At 34.7% G+C, this 19320-nt stretch overlaps 8 protein-coding genes across 8 annotated transcripts; 7 read left to right on the plus strand and 1 right to left on the minus strand.

Moving 5' to 3' along the window:
• Positions 1-579: 579 nt before the first annotated feature.
• On the plus strand, positions 580-4431 carry TPHA0F02780 (uncharacterized protein; the record flags this gene model as incomplete). The annotated part of the gene is made up of 1 exon (XM_003686145.1): positions 580-4431. One exon carries the CDS (start codon positions 580-582, stop codon positions 4429-4431), a length of 3852 nt encoding a protein of 1283 aa, XP_003686193.1.
• A 1831-nt stretch (positions 4432-6262) lies between these two features.
• EXG1 (glucan 1,3-beta-glucosidase) lies at positions 6263-7582 on the plus strand (the record flags this gene model as incomplete). Its single annotated transcript, XM_003686146.1, has 1 exon — positions 6263-7582. The coding sequence occupies one exon, from the start codon at positions 6263-6265 to the stop codon at positions 7580-7582; it is 1320 nt and encodes a 439-aa protein (XP_003686194.1).
• Positions 7583-8068: 486 nt separating this feature from the next.
• HRI1 (Hri1p) lies at positions 8069-8812 on the plus strand (the record flags this gene model as incomplete). Its single annotated transcript, XM_003686147.1, has 1 exon — positions 8069-8812. The coding sequence occupies one exon, from the start codon at positions 8069-8071 to the stop codon at positions 8810-8812; it is 744 nt and encodes a 247-aa protein (XP_003686195.1).
• A 401-nt stretch (positions 8813-9213) lies between these two features.
• TPHA0F02810 (cornichon family protein) lies at positions 9214-9627 on the plus strand (the record flags this gene model as incomplete). Its single annotated transcript, XM_003686148.1, has 1 exon — positions 9214-9627. One exon carries the CDS (start codon positions 9214-9216, stop codon positions 9625-9627), a length of 414 nt encoding a protein of 137 aa, XP_003686196.1.
• Positions 9628-11136: 1509 nt separating this feature from the next.
• On the plus strand, positions 11137-12963 carry NGR1 (Ngr1p; the record flags this gene model as incomplete). Its single annotated transcript, XM_003686149.1, has 1 exon — positions 11137-12963. One exon carries the CDS (start codon positions 11137-11139, stop codon positions 12961-12963), a length of 1827 nt encoding a protein of 608 aa, XP_003686197.1.
• A 412-nt stretch (positions 12964-13375) lies between these two features.
• Positions 13376-14254, plus strand: MET8 (bifunctional precorrin-2 dehydrogenase/sirohydrochlorin ferrochelatase MET8; the record flags this gene model as incomplete). Its single annotated transcript, XM_003686150.1, has 1 exon — positions 13376-14254. The coding sequence occupies one exon, from the start codon at positions 13376-13378 to the stop codon at positions 14252-14254; it is 879 nt and encodes a 292-aa protein (XP_003686198.1).
• A 776-nt stretch (positions 14255-15030) lies between these two features.
• Positions 15031-16953, plus strand: SDS24 (Sds24p; the record flags this gene model as incomplete). Its single annotated transcript, XM_003686151.1, has 1 exon — positions 15031-16953. The coding sequence occupies one exon, from the start codon at positions 15031-15033 to the stop codon at positions 16951-16953; it is 1923 nt and encodes a 640-aa protein (XP_003686199.1).
• A 251-nt stretch (positions 16954-17204) lies between these two features.
• On the minus strand, positions 17205-18818 carry CMR1 (Cmr1p; the record flags this gene model as incomplete). The annotated part of the gene is made up of 1 exon (XM_003686152.1): positions 17205-18818. One exon carries the CDS (start codon positions 18816-18818, stop codon positions 17205-17207), a length of 1614 nt encoding a protein of 537 aa, XP_003686200.1.
• Between the last annotated feature and the right edge of the window lie 502 nt (positions 18819-19320).

Below are 19320 nucleotides of genomic sequence, written 5' to 3' on the forward strand. Positions count from 1 at the left end.
TAAACAATGCCATCCATTGTTTATAAATCCACACCAATAAATAAAATTCAATCGATGAGTTCTAAACTGTTTATCCAACTATCACAGTTGATAACAATCTTTTAAACTCAGCTCTCTGGTTCAGATGACATTTGATCTTTAAGTGGTCTTTTTCACGAAAAAATATCAGAAGTCATCGAAAACGATCTCATTGAAAAATTGACGAAATTAGGAAATTTGAAATATTGAAAATTAATAACAAAATCAAAATCAGAATGAAATTATTGAATAATAACGTCTGTATCTCATTGGACTTCCAATAAATTCAATGTAAAATATTGTAAATAACAAATTGATACTAGTTACACTCTGCGGCTACGCTTCTCTACTTGCCGTTATATATTTTAAGGGTCAACTTTAAATAAGTTAAATAATAAATAAGTTGTTCTTACTTTTGTCATTATAGATCTCTCAAGTGATACTAAAATAATCGCTGATCAAATATTCACTTGTTGCAAGCGGTAGTCTGTTTTTTTGCGATAGAGATATTACATTGAATTAAAATCATCGACACTATTTGTGTTATATAATGTACTAGTTATGAATTCTAGAGATTTGCCAAAACTGCCCGCATCAAGAGATGACGAATCAGATAAGAAGAATAGAGGAACTATTACCAACAATGATGACGATGATGAGTTTGAATTCTACCATGAATTTGCAAGAGAAAATGTGAAAGTAATAATACATTTGATTACAGATGAGTTGAAGACAAAAGGTATGGATATAGAGTATTTGTTTATACCCTTTAGGAAAGAGCAAACAAACGAAAAACTTTTGAAATTTCTCAATAAACTGTTTCCAATGGCTCATGGTAAAAAAATTGGAGAAACTAAATCAATAAAAAAGATAGTTTCTAATACTGATTGTTTCACATTATTCCAAGCATTGAAGTATATTTGGTGTAGATTACCAAATGGTGAAATTATTGGATGGAATTCTTATTTAGAATTCAAAGCTAGAGAAAAATATTTAGGATATCCACAGAAGGCATTTTTAGAAATAATGCCAAAATGTTTGACCTCATCTAACCATGCTTCAATCGTTTACGATTTTTTGGATTTGATTGTAACCATATCCTCTAACTCAATTGTGAATAAATTAAGTGCAAGAAAAATTGCAAAGATGTCTGCAATTTGGGGTTTCAATAATAAACATTTCCCAGAAAACATTGAACAAGTAAATGAAGATTTCAAGTTCCCAGTATACAATGATAATTCGATTCAAGATGGAATAAAGCAATGGTTACCAGCTGCAAATGCTATGTTTCATTTATTGTTGTCGTTTTTAAGAAGTTTTTTACCATCAGACGATAATACCGGGAAGTCAAATAGCAATCTGCCGAAAAATTTAAAGAATTTACTCTTAAATAATCATTATCCACCAAATATTGAAAAATCAACATATTCCTCGAGTACTATACTGACTATACCTGTTGTAACATTAAATACAAATCAATTTTCTAGAAAAGCATGGGAGTTAATAGAAAGATGTAATGATATATTAGATTTTACCAACCCAGATGATTTTCAAGTTCGTGAAGACTATGCCTTATTGAAGTCTTTATTTAGAAAAAAAAATAACATGGAAGGAATAAGCAGAAAAATGTCTCAAGAATCTAGGAGAATTATGAAAGCAATTCAGACAAAACATTCTACATTTCAAGCAGGTTGGGCAAAAAGAACTTGCCTGTCTGACCCAGCAAATGTTCTGAAGGAAGAAATAGAAATAACAAGAATTGATATTGATGATTATTTTATCTGGACCTGGTTATCTTCCATATCATACGAAGAAACGGCTGAAAAAAAGCGAATATTTGGTAGATCCTTAATATTGGAGTTTGAATTCGACGGATTCAAGAAGTGGGTAGTTTTCCAAGAATGTGATATTAATGCAATTTCATCGAAAAGTACAACTGCGAAGAAACAAGAAGAAGAAATTGAAAACGAGGAGTCGTATACTATGGATAGTGATACTTCTAAAGATTACGATAAGTTTCAGGAGCAAAATGCTTCAAAAATACCGGAAGTTAGAAATATTTCCAATATTTCAGCTACATCTAATTCGAGTAATGGGATTTATCATACCGTCATTTCAAAAGATGCATTAAATGGTGGTAACCATGGAAAACACAATCTACATTTGATTGAACAAAAAATTTCCAAATGGAATCCACTCAATAATTTACGGAAAAAAAGTAATGGGAGTTCGAACGATGATTCTAAAAAAACCAATGATAATCGTAAAGTTTCAAATGAAATAATAAGTAATAATATAACTACCAAAACTACTCCATCTGGATTAGCGAAGCAAGATGTGACGGTGATGGAAACTGCCAAATTTAATAGTAAATTTAAAGAAAATAATGATTATAACCAACAGCCTGAAAGTTACCAAAATCAAGATAACTATACTAGCAGGAAAAATAATAAACCACCTCCTCATCATTCAGATAATAAGAAGACTGATAGAGTAATAAGTCAGTATAGTCTTCTAAATTCATCTAAGTATCAATTACCTGAACTTGAGACCGACGCGACTGGGTTTAAAATTGATTTGCCTGACATTGATGATAACGATATTAATCTCGATGATAATTATAACTATAATCAAAAACCTGTAGACATTGGTGAAAAAATGTATTTGGGAACAGATGCTCAACCTTCAGTCAGCCCCGTTAAAGATCGTAATTCGAATACCATAGATGAATTGCAGGATATGGTCGAGGACATGATTAATGGTGATGGTGATAGTAATACCAACAGAAATATAGATGATCTCGATGTTTATAATCCAGCTTTTGCATATAGTGTGCAAAGACAAAATGAGACTTTTGAATCTCTAACAAAGTTTGACAAATATAAACCATCTTCGAAGCGCGATGAAAGTGAACAATCATTACAAGACAATAGCTTAATAAATACAGAAATTCCTAATCTTGAAAAGCAATATGATAGTCAAAATGGTAGAGGTAGACCCACAAATTCTCAAGCTTCTATTCCTGGTTCAGCTTCTAAAGAAAGCTCGGGCTCGCCCGATAGAGAAGCTTATAGCCAAGGGAGTTATCAAGTATCTTCTAGAGATAGTACATCTAATACAACATCTCAATCACCGATTAGAAAACGATCTCCCGTTAGAAACATTGCAGGTCAAGGATATTCTCAGTCTCCTATAAGAAGCGCAGGTTATCACGGAAATTTGCAACCTTATGCTATGCAAGAGCAATCTCAATCACCAGTTAATTTACAAAATAATACATCGAATATTTCTCAGAATTCAAACGTTATATCGTTAAATAATCAAGGAAATGAAATGAGAGCATTTGACAATAATAATTACTCTAGTAAAAGTCCTTCACCTGGCTATCCAAAACAGCAGCAACAAGGCCAATATGGAATTCCAGGAGCAATTAAATTGACTTCACAAAATGATAGATTATCTGGTGATACTAGATATATCAATAATGGAGATCCTTCTTCAGCATCTCCAAACATGAAGCCAATAATCCAAAATTCTCAGTCTCCAAGCAATAATCAGCGCAATCAACACCAGAACCCTTTGGGGAATAATAATGCAAGTAGTAGCTTTCCACAGAAGCAGCACTATTCACAATATCATCCGCAGCAACAAGGCCCTCCTCAACATTATTCTGGAGATAACTCTCAACGAGGTTATCCTCAACAAGGTCTGCAACAAGATCTGCAGAAAATTCCCATTCCAAATGGTCCGCCTCAAGGCTTTCCTCAGCACGGTTCTCAACATAGTCCTCAACAAGGTCACCAGCAGAGTTTCCAACAAGGTCTACAAAAAGGTCTTAATCCACAGGCTACGCCCCATGGGTATCAGCAACAAGGATATTCTCATCGTGGTCCATACCAAGGTCCACAAAAGAGTCCTTCTCCAAATGCTCCACAACAAGGTCCACAAAAAAATCATATTCCAAATGGTTTACAGCAAGGTTACCACCAACAAGGTCCTGCTCAAGGTCCTCCTCAAGGTTATCCTCACGGTCAACAGAAAAGCCCTAATCCACAGGTTATGCCTCAAGGTTATCCTCAACAAGGTTATCCTCAACAAGGTTATCCTCAGTCTGGCCTGCAAAAAAGCCCCACTCCGCAAGGTCCTCCCCATGGCTATCCTCAACAAAGCTACCCTCCACAGCAAGGCTATTCTCAACAGGGGTTTATACCGGACAACATTCCAATGTCTAATGGTGGTAGAACTAAGCATATGAGTATGACCCCACAAGCGCAGAATGGAGAAATGCCCTTTAACAATTTCATACCGCCAGCTGCAGGTCATCCTAGTAAGTTACATAGTGCTAATTTGAACAAAACTAAAGGTAGAAAACAATTGTATAATGACATTAGAAGTGGTAACTTTGGTATCTAACGCAAAAGAACGATTATGTACGTACTATAATATAGAGATGTATTGAAACAAATGAACATTTTATTTATTTACAATTGCTTAATTTGTGTATAATTTTCTTGCACTTTATTTGCCAGCAGCCTATCCTTGTCAGTATTTGCGGAAACCAGGAACAAATCATAAATTTTAATACTTATTCATGAAAAATCAACATTCACTGGAAACAAAACGCAAAATAGCTACGTGTCTTAGCAAGTTGTAACTCAAGATGAAAATAAATAATGACAACGTTCCATTGATGACTTCAAGACGTTTCATCGGTGTACTGTCAACATTGCACACCTCAGCCAATAACAAATAAGTTCATATAGATTATATACGTATGTTTAGGTATTTAATACAACCCACTTACAAAATTTCCCCCGATTTCATAACCAATTTAAAGAGATATAATTATTCTAGTGCCTTACAATTCTTGCATTCAGCAAAAGAACTGTTTCAAGATATTGTATAAATACATATATATATGTGTGTGTATATCTTAATATAGCTGATCTAGTAAATACAGTAATTTGAATTGTGACTATATTTGGCAACAATCTTGTCATTGCTTGTCACAGAGTTGAAAGCCAAATCTTCGACTTGGATTTCCCAATTAAGTAGTTTTGTTAATTCGCGTCTGAGATAACGTTTCAAATTCTTCCTGTGAAAACACGCACTCTAGTAAGTAACCAAATAAAGTAACATTTTAAATGTAATCAGTTAACCCGTTCCCCCCAAAAAAGAAAACATCACACATAAACCAACGGAGGAGGAACTGTTCTATGTCATTCGGAATTGCGTATTGAAACGATGCAACCAGTAACTCATGCGCAGAACCTGTCTAGACGTGAGCTACGTGAGATGCCTGAGATGGCCAGTTCCTGTTACATTTTCTGGGGCACATCAATTATATGTATTTTACCATCTTCCGCTAACTTTCGAATGTGCAGTTCTCTTGTACTTCCATTCTCGGGGAGAAATGTAGTTATTTTTACCGTTATAGGTAGCCGCCATACGTGCAGAGCTTTCACCATATAGTTGTCGCACAAACAGACGTAGCCTTGCTACGAATCTCGCTTTTGTTTTGTTGACAAACACGCATCGCTCGATACACGGATCATAGATCCACACTCAAAACAGTAAACGAAGGATAGAACTTCGTCATTACGAATCAGATCGTTATACATACTTTAGCAACACTGATTGAAAAAATTGGGTGATCTTGTAGTTTGCAGGTTATTTTTCCCATTTTCGATTTGTTTCATTGTGTTTTTGGTGTATAATTGCGCAGAGATTCATTAAACGTCATATTAATCAATTAATTCAATCCAATCCTTGTAAGAGGGTTGCGCTGTATGGTGAGAAAATGTTGTATGAGATGGGCATCGAATAAATTTCTAATTTCGTAATCAGATAGTAACGCATTGGAAACTCCATCGATTTTGTATTAATATAGTAACTAGCACAGTTATTTGATTTTAAATATAGAAAGAAACCTCAAGTATCTGAAATGCTGCGCTTACTTCTTTCGTTATTCTGTTTTATTTTTACTTTGATTAAAATTAGTATGAATATGGTGAAGCACAGAGCAATATTTTTTTTGCTCTATCTTTTCAGCAATCTGGATCATATATAACTAGATCATAAATGATCTAGTTATTATAATTCCATTTGACTTGAATAACTGTTCTGATTCTTAAAGTCCTTTCGTTGTTTATAAAAATATTATAATCGTAGCAGCAACAACATATCAAATAGAAACAACTACTCCTTTTCTTTTTTTTTTTTCTATACTATATTGCAAAACACAATGCAACTAACATTTGTTGCTTTATTCTTGTTCCTAGTTTCAAACGCCTGGTCTTCACCGGTTCCAAAAAAAAACGAAAATGATATCCAATTCGTCCACCCACAAAATAAAAAACGTTACTTCGATTATGATAGTTTTGGTCAACCTCTTCGTGGTTTAAACATCGGCGGTTGGTTAGTTCTAGAACCATACATCACTCCATCATTATTCGAGGCTTTCCGTACTAATCCAGATAATGACAATGGCATTCCAGTCGATGAATATCACTACTGTCAATATTTAGGAAAGGATACCGCTGCTGAAAGACTAACTAACCATTGGGACACTTTCTATACCGAAGCTGATTTCGAAGACATCTCTAAATTAGGTTTCAATATGGTTAGACTTCCAATTGGTTACTGGGCTTTCAAGACTTTAGACAATGATCCATACGTTACTGGTTTGCAAGAAGCTTACTTAGATAAAGCTATCCAATGGGCAGCCAAATACAACTTAAAAGTATGGGTCGATCTACATGGTGCTGCTGGTTCTCAAAATGGTTTCGACAATTCAGGTTTAAGAGATTCCATCAATTTCTTGGATGACACTAACTTGGCTTTAACCACTGAAGTTTTAAATTACATTTTACAAAAATATTCAGCAGACGAATATTTAGACACTGTCATTGGTATCGAGTTAATCAACGAACCATTAGGTCCTTCTCTGGATATGGATAAATTGAAAAATGATTTCTTATTACCTGCATACAATTACATAAGAGATAATTTACAAAGCAATCAAGTTATTATTATTCATGATGCATTCCAACCATTCCACTATTGGGATAACTTTTTAACTCCAGCTCAAGATGCATGGGGTATTGTTGTCGATCACCATCATTACCATGTTTTCTCTCCAGGTGAGCTAAGTGCTGAGTTTGATGCCAAAATCAATGACGCTTGTAACTGGGGTCCTGATACTTTAACTGAAGCACACTGGACTGTCGCTGGTGAATTCTCCGGTGCTTTAACTGATTGTACTAAATGGTTAAATGGTGTCGGTGTCGGTGCTCGTTTTGATGGTACTTACCCAAATTCATACTACATCGGTTCTTGTGCCAATAACGAGGATATTTCTACTTGGTCTGATGAAAGAAAGATGCAAACTAGAAAATTTATAGAGGCTCAATTGGATGCATTTGAATTAAGAAACGGTTGGGTGTTCTGGTGTTACAAGACAGAATCCACCATCGAATGGGACGTCAGAAGATTAATTGAGAATAATTTATTCCCAAGTCCATTAACTGATAGATTATATCCAAATCAATGTAACTTTGCTTGATTGAGGAATAGATCCACCAATTACTAAGCAAATTATATGGAGAGACAGTCATTCAAACTATAACTCTAGTTCTTTTCTACATTTTTCCAATAAAATACGAAATTAGGAATTTGATTTTTTTAATAATAAATAATTAATATCTTTTTATAGCATATCATACTTTTCAATTCATATTAAAGAAGTTGTATTGAGGATTCTTTACATTACTGTCACCCAAATCTGGTTGTCAACAATAGTAATAGTTCCAGATCTGGAATCTCACTTTCGTCACAAGTGATAAACATTTAGTTATTTTATACATTCAATTAGTAATCGTACCTTTTCCATGTACATTTCACTTCAATGGAAGGTGTTTAATCATACATATACAGAGCGTTTTTATATTATTTTATAAGGAGTTTTACAATTTTTATAAGGAGTTTTACTCAATTTGATCTCAATTGGTTGTTCTTAGCAAAAAGTAAACATCCATAAATAATAATAAAAATGCCTAGTCTACTAAAGAGAGTTCTATTCCAAGTTGGCGATGCCATGAACGAAAGAACCATCACTTACTCATCGGTCTCAAATGATGGTCATTGTATTTCTATTAGACCATTCACCAAGCCAACAGGTGAAAAAGAAGAGAAATTTCCAATTGAATGGGCATTCGCTTGCACCAATAAAGATGTCAAAGTCACTAAACTATCTGAAACTAGTATGAAGCAAGATTTTGATTTCTTGCTGGATACCAATCGTTACTTAGCTGGTGAACATGAAAAGTCCGGTGATATCGTAGAAACTCAGTGGGATACTTGGGAATCTGGGTTGATCCTGGAACACGGTGTTGTTTATCCACATGGTAAGGACAAAGAAGGTGTTGCATTTAAAGAATTATGGCAGCCACTTGACTGTTCCATTGCCGAAGAAACTATTCTAGCTTCTAGTGAACGTAACGATGTATCTAGATCAATTGTTCTAAGAACTGAAAAATCCGAAAAATGGGATGGTCTAATTATTGTTACTGGTAGATATGTTCAAGGTATTTTACTGGACAAGACTAAGAGTGACGTTACCGGTATAAGTATCTTAAGATTAGTCGAAACTGGTGCCATGGACTCATTTTCCCCACTTGTTGTCCAAGGTGAAAACACCCACAAATTCCCAAAAACTTACGGGAAATTAGAATTAGAAGATGTCATCAAATTAGGTGGTATCGGTTGGGAGGTCATTGAATGTCACAACCAATAGATGAAATGATTAACTTTAAGTTCATGAATTGGTGATACGATTTGACGATAAGAATTGCATATAGACATAATTATCTAAATAACTATGTATTTACATAATCATTTATGAACTTTAACAATATATGAGACTAAAAGTATTTCATTCTAAAATGTCATTTGTATTGTATAACTATCATAACAACCACCGGCATAATTTTCTTGAGAAATTTCAAAAAGAAGAAAACACACAGAATGTTAAATATGTATTGAAAATCATGAATTTACCTAAGGAAAGAAATTTGTGGAGATATACATACATACATATATATATATATATGTATGTGTATGATGTACATGTTGTGTTGAAGGTTTGTTGGAAAAATATTGAGGGAAATAACGATAAAGATCATATACAAGGAAACAATGCATAATCTATATGTTTACATTGCAGCAACCATCATTAACTGTCTCAATATTTTGGGACAAATTCATTTCACCGTCTTGTACGGCGACTTAGAAGCTGATTATCTCAATCCAATTGATTTATGTTCAAGAATCAATAAATTAGTATTACCTGAAGCATTAGTCCAATGTTTTGGGACATTTTTATATTTGATTACTGGTAATTTTATTACATTTTTGATCAATCTGCCATTAAGTGTTTTTAACATAAGAAAAATCATGAATAAGACAAATAAATTAGATGCTACTGAAATTTTCAGAACTTTAAAGAAAAATAAGACAGAAACGACGCTGAAATTAACCTTCTATGTGTTCTTATTCTTTTACTATGTGTTTTTCTTAATTAAAAACATTATTGACTATGCATCCACCTAGATAACTAACTACCATGAAAATTTAAGAATCCAAAGCAACAGAAGTGATTGTCTTTACTCCTAAAACATCGTACATATGCATATTTTGTAAACTTAAATTAAGTAATAGATTAGATAGATTGTAGTTCATAATAAATGGTGATATCATTCATTAGTTCAACCGACAAGGAACTTCTATAATTAACAACAGAGTACTATGTATACAACATAACACCGTTATCAAATACTTGTATTCAAAGTCAGTCCTTTGTCAAATTACAACAAGCGACTGATATTACTTAAACAAGTAAACTAAAATTCCTATTTGAAATCTAATTTGCAACAACTTCATATATAAACATCCAACGAAATTTAACCAATAGCATGCATACTCATTACACACATTAATTCGAATTTTGTTGAGTTTCAGGCGCAAGAGAAGTAAAACTCATTATAACTCAAATGGTCATGGGTACGTGATCAGTATCTTGGCTATCCTTCATGCCTAGCAGAAAACATCAGGGTAAAGTTGGCTGTCACTTGCACAAATGAGGATACACCTCACACCCTTCGTCTCTTACAGCTCCTCAAAACAGCACCTCATATTATACAATAGGCATATATACATACACATATAGATATATACTAGAACAGTAAGATTATCAGATAAGGTATAATCGGGTTTTGCAAATAGATTTGAATTAACTGGCCAGCTGAACTTCCGACACGCCTACTTATCGGTGTTTCCTTCCATCACTGATCCAATCCACATTTCATGTAATAGTCTTCCGATTCCCCAAACATGCATTTACTGTCTATCTTGTCTTATAGAACAACTTCATCGTCAGGTTTGTCTTTCCCCAGTATACGATTGCTATTTATTGACATGGTCATTCCAACGTAAAGTATTGACAGCTAAAAAGGAACTAATATTAATTCTACGTGCATACTTCACAATGCTTTAGATATTACATAGCTATTGATATTTTACAGCCGGAGGTGTTTTTTACAAATTACCTTTTTACTCAACATCTATTCAGTACATGAAATATGACAGTATTTGAACATATGGGATGCAACTTGATTGAATTAATAAATGATATGTAAGTAATAAGAGAAGATATGTTGTTGAAGCATTAGGTTTTGGAGTAAATTCTATATCGAAAAGTAACGAATAAACTCCTCTTTTTACAGTTTCTTGGTATATGGTTGTTGGTAGTTACATATTTGCTTGGCTTTTTTATGTAATCTTATTTTGTGGTTGTATTTCATATACACATACATACAAACACATACATATATATAAGGATTTATTACGTTTTAATTCATCTTTGGGACTGGTATGAATCTTATTCAATAGATTGTTTTGGATGGTACTTTATACTATTTCTTCTTCTTTTAATTACAATGATTAGTATATATTATACATTAGTTTAAAATTAAATACTTAATTGCACGTCGTAATTGTGCTAGAATTTCAGAGTTTTGGCACTTTGAGAACACATATATATATAAAAGAAATCGTCAGAAGATGCAAGACACCGATAATTCAGACCCTATTTTACCATTGCCCCCTACATCTACAATAAGAACGTCGGTCGAGTCACCAAGGACACTGTGGATGGGTGATTTAAATCCATTATTTGATGAGCTTACAATTACAAAAATTTGGAAGTCATTGAATCTTCCAGTTTTCGTTAAACTAATTAAGGCTAGGAAAAACTTGTTAATTTCTAGCTCCTCTACAAAATCACAACATTCTACATCAAACAACTCTCCTGAGAGCGGACTTTCAAATAATGAAGATAATTTTGATTTAGATATTCAAAGAATCAATATCAATGGTGTAAATTTTATTGATCCAAATACAGTACAATTGCACCATGCTGGTTACTGTTTCGTCGAATTTGAGTCGCAACAAGATGTAATAGCTGCATTATCGTTAAATAAAGCTGTGATACCAAACATATTCTCCGAATCAATTAACTTGTATACTAATCCAAATGGGAGAAGAACTTTTAGATTGAATTGGGCATCTGGTGCAACATTACAGAGTTTAATACCTGCGACGCCAGAATATTCATTGTTCATCGGTGATCTATCCCCATTGACTACAGAAGCTGACATTCTATCAATCTTTCAGAAAAAGTATAAATCGGTAAAGACAGTCAGAGTAATGACTGATCCAATTAACGGCAGTTCTAGAGGGTTCGGTTTTATAAGATTCAGTGATGAAGATGAAAGAAAAGATGCACTAGAAAATATGAATGGTGTAATGTGTCATTCCAGATACTTTAGATTGGCATTGGCAACGCCCAGAACTAATAAATTCGCTACTTCTACCAATATGACACAAGTTAGGGAAGATAATGATGGGAGAAGTAACAGCGTCACAAATGTTCATACTTCCCCTTATGAACAGACGACTACTAATATTAACATCTCCAACAAATTTATTGATAAACTTGATGTCAATAATTTTATTCCAACTTCAAATAATTCTCTTCAGCAGTCAGCACAAAATATCGATCATGTGAATTTAGATAACAGTAATACAACAGTATTCATTGGAGGGTTATCTACATCAACCAATGAATATGAATTACAAGTACTATTCGAACCGTTTGGCAATATATTAAGTGTAAAAATTCCAATAGGTAAAAACTGTGGATTTGTTAAATTCAAAAGAAAAATAGAAGCAAATGCTGCTATCAAAGGAATGCAAGGTTTTATTATTAACGGAAATCCAATAAGATTATCATGGGGAAAATCTAATAATAATGCGAGCACTAAGCTTAATCATAAGCATATTAATATATACAATACTTCAGACTCGACAGGGGACACCTTCAATTCCTCAGCTCATCAACAAAATTATTTACAACAGCAACTTCATCAGCAAAGTAACAATTCTTACATTTACAATAATCCCCCAGATTTTAATTTTTCTACACAAGCCAAAACTTACAATAACTATGCATCGACCAAGTTATTTTTCCGTAGAAGTGAAAGCATTGACGATGAGCAATTTCAACAACATTTGCAAGCAAATTATCAATTCAATCAAGAATTACACCAACAAGCGCCTTTGCTGCAACAACAACTATTAGATAACACTGATTCACAAGTAAAAAATTCTAATTACAATAGGAATAAACATAATTTATCGTATTTTACTACGAATGGCCATCTAAATGCATATGTTTCGAATGTACCTAATTCTGAGATTAGACAATTCAGCAACGACTTCAATTTAGCGGAATCTCAATACACTAAAGAAAACCATGTTAATAATATTCCAGAAACTAATCCATATCAACTTTCATTAAATAACAACTTCAATGGCAACTACAGTTAAAATCGTAGAAGTTGTTTTAATGAAGTAATTTCTCAACAGGTATTCCTTTACCAAAGGGAACGTTAAGTGAGGCTTATAAAAATCTAACTATAAGCCTGATATTTTCCATTATTTATTATTTGCTCTTTAATCTTGATGTTTATACTCGATATTTAATAATAAGTTCAATTACTGTTTATTGATGTTTTTTTGTTCATTACATACCTTTTCTATTCATGTAGTCATTGACTTTTACGTTACACAATCCGATTTGGTATCGTGGGTTGACTCATTGCAAATGTCCGAAGTCACATATGTTTAAGTTATAAAAAAGGATCTTGAATAAAAATTAGTTATATATATATATAATAAACAATTGATTCTATAATGCTAGTCTATATGTAGCAACAAGCTATCAGACTAAAAAACTAAGATGGTATTATCATTACAATTGGCTCATAGATTGAATAATAAGAATGTTTTACTAGTGGGAGGTGGCGAAGTTGCATTGACAAGAGTTGAAAAATTAGTCATTACAGGATGTAAGATTACATTAATTGCGAACGATATACATGAGGATATACTGGAGAGGTATGCACCATTCTGTCTGGATAATGATTCTAAGGATATAATTAATCCTGAATGGGAAAAAACACATCCAACCGAAGTTTACCGTGTCATTAGGACTCCTTTTGAAGACAAACATTTTCATCTGTATCAAAATCCAGATGGGTCCAGTGTGGATAGTAACTGGGCAATGATCCTGACTTGTATCCCAGATAGGGCTGTAAGCGAATCCATATATTTAGAATCTAAAAAGCTATTTGGCAACCAGCAGTTGGTGAACGTTGCTGACAATCCACCATATTGTGATTTTTATTTTGGTGCCAATTTAAATATCCCGGCCACGGACTTGTCAACTCAGGGCAAAGAATCGTTACTGCAACTATTAATTTCATCAAACGGTGCTTCCCCAAGGTTCACTGCATTGATTAGAGATGAGATCGATGAATTTTTGAGACAATTCGATATTGAAGATAGTGTATTGAAATTAGGCGAATTGAGAAAACAGATCCGTTTGCAATCAAATAAATACGTCGAAGAAGATAATGATGATCATTTGGCTGTATTGAAATATAGAATGCAATGGATTAAAAAGTGCACAGATATTTTTGGATTGCAAAATTGTTCGAGAATGAATACGGAGAAATTACTTACGCTATATGATAAGATGTATAGAGATGAGAAGTCGACGGTATTCCCAGATTCGGATGAAATGTTACGCGAGTATGCTATTACTGGTTCCAAGTAGGTTGCCTCAAAAAGTGCGACGTGGGGTTTTCCAATCCTTTGGAGGTGTATCCCTAAACGTGGCGGGACATTGGCCTTGATGAATCATTGTCGAGTCTGTTGTCCACTGGTCATCTCCCCCGACATAAGCTCAGCAGCCTAGCAGCCTGGGAGGAGGTGTTCCTCCTCCCAGGCTCACCTCCCTTTGGCAGGCAACTCCTCTACCCCCACCTCCTGCACACGCCCCACCGCCTAGCCTGACAAATGCCAGGCAGGATCCTGCCTGGGGTCCTGCCTGGGGGGCCCTTGGCTCGCGCGGGGGACCGCGCCCTGCGAGTTGCGGCCGTCGGAAGCGCTCCCCTCCGTCTCACCCTCAGAAACACGCGCAGTATCTGCCCACACCAACGTTCTCCCATTTCGAACCAACGGCGCCTTCCTGCCTGTGGACAGCCCGCACAACTGCAAAAAGACCCGACGCTCCAATTTCCCTTTTCGGCATGATGCCCAGAAAGGCCCTGAGGCGTCGTCGTCGGTCCCGGACAATTTCGATTTCAATTTCTTTCAAAGCGTTAAAGGATTCGGTTACTTTGCAAAAATGCCCAAATTCCAAAATTCCAAAAACTCAATATCGTATAATTAGACAACCCAATAACAGCTTATTTGACTGCGAATAGCACTGCAATTATTTTTATATAAATATATGTGTATGTAGGCATTTGTTGATCCTGTGCGTGTTTGTCCTTCAGGCTAACTACATAGTCAGAGACACATCGACAAACAAGAAATACTTTATATGCAATGAAAGCTGGGAAATATATGAGTGGCAGCGCTAACAACAGTGCTTCCAACATCAATGCTGCTTCTTCCACACAAAGACACAATTCTATCATGGAACTGTTATCGACGCCTCCACAGTTGCCACACAACCCAGGGTCTGCTTCGTCAACAGTCACAGGTGCCACTCTGGGAAGCAACACAAACACTTTAAATGTAAATAAATCGGGCCATAATCACCATTTTAACAAGTCGCGTCAGTCATCGAACCTTAATGACGGCTTCTCTCAGTCTGCTAGTAATGCTGCCGAGGATCCAATGGTTTTAGGCAGAACAGAATCGTTCTCCTCTGCGGATTCAATCTCGTCGTTATCCATTACTTCCTCAAATAACCATTTCGACATGATCGATAACAATAGCGACAATAACAACACAAACTCGATTTACGCTAACATAACAGGCAACGCAAACAACCAGGCCAATAACGCAAACGGCCCTGGATCTCCAGGTATAAGTTTACACTTGACCAACTCAAACGGTTATAATAGTAATTCGATATTGGCTCAGGACTCCTCCTTTTCACACGTGACTTCTACTATTAACACCTATCCGCAACAGCAACAGCAACAGCAACAGCAACCATTACTCGCAGAACAACAACCACAGTCACAGCCACATCAGCAGCAATTACATCATGACATAGAGGAGTATTTGAGCAACGTACACCACGGCGAATTGATGGAAAACGGAGATGACCGGTTTCCTTCACATTGTATCTCTTCTGTACATGCACAAAAATGGCAGCACATCAAGTTGTCACAGCTTATCGAACAAAATAAATTGATCACTATCGAAGGCTCGATCTCAATCGAAGAGGCATTCAATACATTGGTTAAATACCATTTGACCTCACTACCAGTTGAACAGTTTAGTGGTGATATGGATTGCTTGAGTTTCGATTACAACGATTTGAACTCTTATCTATTACTGGTACTAAACAAAATTTCAGTTAACAATGAAAAAGTTACGCAAGACTGTCAAAATGGCAAACCAGTCCCAGTTGGTGAAATAATTAAACTAACTCCAAAAAATCCAGCATGCAGACTACCAGAAAGTGAAAATCTATCGACAGTTATGGGAATATTGGGTTCAGGTGTTCACAGAGTTATCATCACAGACAATGAAATAACAAAAATGAAAGGTATTTTATCTCAAAGACGTTTGGTTAAATACTTGTGGGATAACGCTAGATCGTTTCCAAGTTTAGAACCATTGTTGAATTCATCTTTGAAAGATTTACAAATTGGTGTGTTCAATTTATCATCAAAACCAACTTCTGACCAATCTAGAGTCATCTCTATTCGTGGCGAAGAACCATTAATTATGGCATTGTATAAAATGCACACAGAAAGTATTTCATCAATTGCTGTTGTTGATAATCAACTGAATTTAATTGGTAATATATCAGTCACAGATGTTAAGCACGTTACGAGAACTTCTCAATATCCATTATTGCATAAAACTTGTAGGCATTTTATCTCCATTATTTTGAATTCAAGAGGTTTAGAAAATGGTAAAGATTCATTCCCAATTTTCCATGTCTATCCAACTAGTTCTTTGGCCAGAACTTTAGCCAAGTTAGTGGCCACAAAGTCTCATAGATTATGGATAGTTCAACCACCTGAGCAACAATTAAACGAATCTGGTTCAGCATCTACTTCTACTTCAAACTCCACACACTCTCCAATTATGACAGCACTTGATTATTCTCCATCTCAAACTCCAAATGTTTCTCCAACTAATTTATTTGAAAAAGAATATAGAACTGGTAAACTAATTGGTGTGGTTTCTTTAACGGATATTTTAAGTGTTTTAGCAAGAAAGCAAACGGATAATAAAGAGGTTGATCCACAGAGTGCGAGAAGACAAAGAGGTTATTACAAATGATAAATACAAAAATTATATATCACATTATGATAAAAAAATGTTTTTCTTAGTATCACATCTGTTTTTGTTGGGAACCATTCAGCTTCTTTATTCCACGCACTCAATATAAATAATAGGAACTAAAAACAAAAAATAATAATCTATTTTGAAATAATAAATATGTTCATATTTTTTCTTTGATTATATATCTTTTATTATTCATATATATAATATATGCAAATGCATTGTTTTAAGATATTCCTTTCCTAAATTTAGCTTTTATCTTCTTCTTTAATATTAGAATCAGTGAATAAGAAAATTTTACCGCTTGAATTTCCTCCTGCAATCCAATTTTGTAGTGGATGCCAACTTAATACTGCCGGAACTGTAGCCGTTGGTAAATGAGCAAGTTGTTGACCGCTACTATTGTAAATATCAATCGCACGCTTCATGTTAGCAATGGCAAACACATTTTGATCACTTTTAAATCTTGCTTTCAGTATACTCGTCCATCTTCCTGTTTGACAATTGTGCTTTAGCGTGAGCTTTGGCTGCAAGTCAGTTGGTAATGAAGATGAACTAGTGTCAAATAATCTAATTGTATCATCGTAGCCGTTACATACTAATGTTCCATCCGTTGGGGAGTATGACACACCCGAAACACTTAATCTTGAATCATATGTGCTAACAACTTCATGACTTGGGAAATCTTCATATTGAGACCATTCTGGCTTATCTACCAGCTTTCTAATGTCCCAAATTTTTAAAGTTCGATCTAAAGAGCCAGTGGCAATTTCGTAAGGCCTTGCTGGATTTATTGAAAATGAACCAATTTTTTTATCTGCCAGTCTACGTAAGTTAGAAGTTACTGATTCTTGAATACCTTTCACCCGAAGATCAATGGTAGCAAATTCACCTGAAAGTGTTGTAAAAAATAACACGTTTGGATCTTCGTAACTGAATTGGAAGTCACTAATCCCTAATGGTTCATCATATTCATTTTTTAAAGTCATAATTTCTTGACTTTCCAAACCGTTCAAATGAATTGATCTTAAGGAACCATCATATGAAGCAATTAATAATTTTGAAGAATCTGTAGCGTAACAATCAATCCTACCTACATTCTTCGTAAATAGTTTAACTCTCGTAATATCTGGCTCGACCATTTGGTCCTCACCTGATTCTGATAAAGGTTCATCTCTTACTTTCCACAAACCTACGGTACCCGAAGTATCACCTGCAACAATCAACTTTTGGTCTATAGCTGGGTGGAAATAAGTAGCTGCGATACGTTCATATACTATCTTGATTTCATTTGGTTGGAATACATCGTATAGTTTCAAATCAAAATCATTCTGCTGCTGCTCTAAGTCTGGTGATCTCTCTAATGTTTGACGATTTTTTAGTTCTTCAAAAAAATCCCCAGAAGAGAAGTTTTTATTAGAGAATGATTTAAATTTTTCTATTAAATTATCTTCATTTTCATCCTTGATTAAATCACTTAATTTAACATCTCCAATTACTGCTGTATCTTTAATATCATCGAGCAATTCTTTGTCCATAGAGGCACTATCAGAACTGTTATCCAAACCCATTTTCAACAATTGAGTATCATTGACATTAGGGATACCTTCACCATTCACATTTTCACCTCTTAACCTACGTGATCTTCTTGTAGGCATGGCAGATACTTTTGGTGATGCTGCTCTTTTCGCGACACTTGGTGCTTTTCTTTTCTTCTTAGCATTCAATGCCTTTTCGTCATCAATACCCGATTCCCTCTTAATTTGAGATGCAACACCACCCAGTTGCAACTTCTTCATCAAGTCATTGTTCCTTTTAATGTTTTCCTGACGCTTCTTTTGAAATTCAGTAAGTTCAACCATTCTGCCTGTCGCGATAATTCGATATCTTCTTGTGAGCCGGATCTAGCCGTTTTAATGTCTCAATCTTGCTGAAAGGGCAGAAGACAAACAGCATCCTTTCTAAAGTTTCCTATATACACAGGTATTTGTACAAATATATTCACAATGTCTAGAACAGAGTTTCCATAAACTTACGTTGATCTGTTACATTACAAAAAGACACTATTTAGTTTAAAATTTAGGCGTTTCGAGATGAGCGAACATAAAGTGAGCGCGACAAATTTCACATTCTTTTCAATTTGCCAGAATCGAAGAGGTTGCTGATGATGCTAAACGACAAGACAAAGGGTATGAATTATGAGAATTAGTAGTTTCCATTTAACATTATAAGGTTATTAGAATATTCTTGGCTTTTGAGAAAACAGTTATTTAAGTCATATAAACAGTATCTTCAATATACTGTCTAACCTTGCTGATAAGTGTTCCCCTTCCCCCATATTTGCTGTTTGGTAATTTGACTAAT

The sequence above is a fragment of the Tetrapisispora phaffii genome, chromosome 6 (genome assembly GCF_000236905.1).
Source record: "Tetrapisispora phaffii CBS 4417 chromosome 6, complete genome".
Classification (NCBI taxonomy): Eukaryota; Fungi; Ascomycota; class Saccharomycetes; order Saccharomycetales; family Saccharomycetaceae; genus Tetrapisispora; species Tetrapisispora phaffii.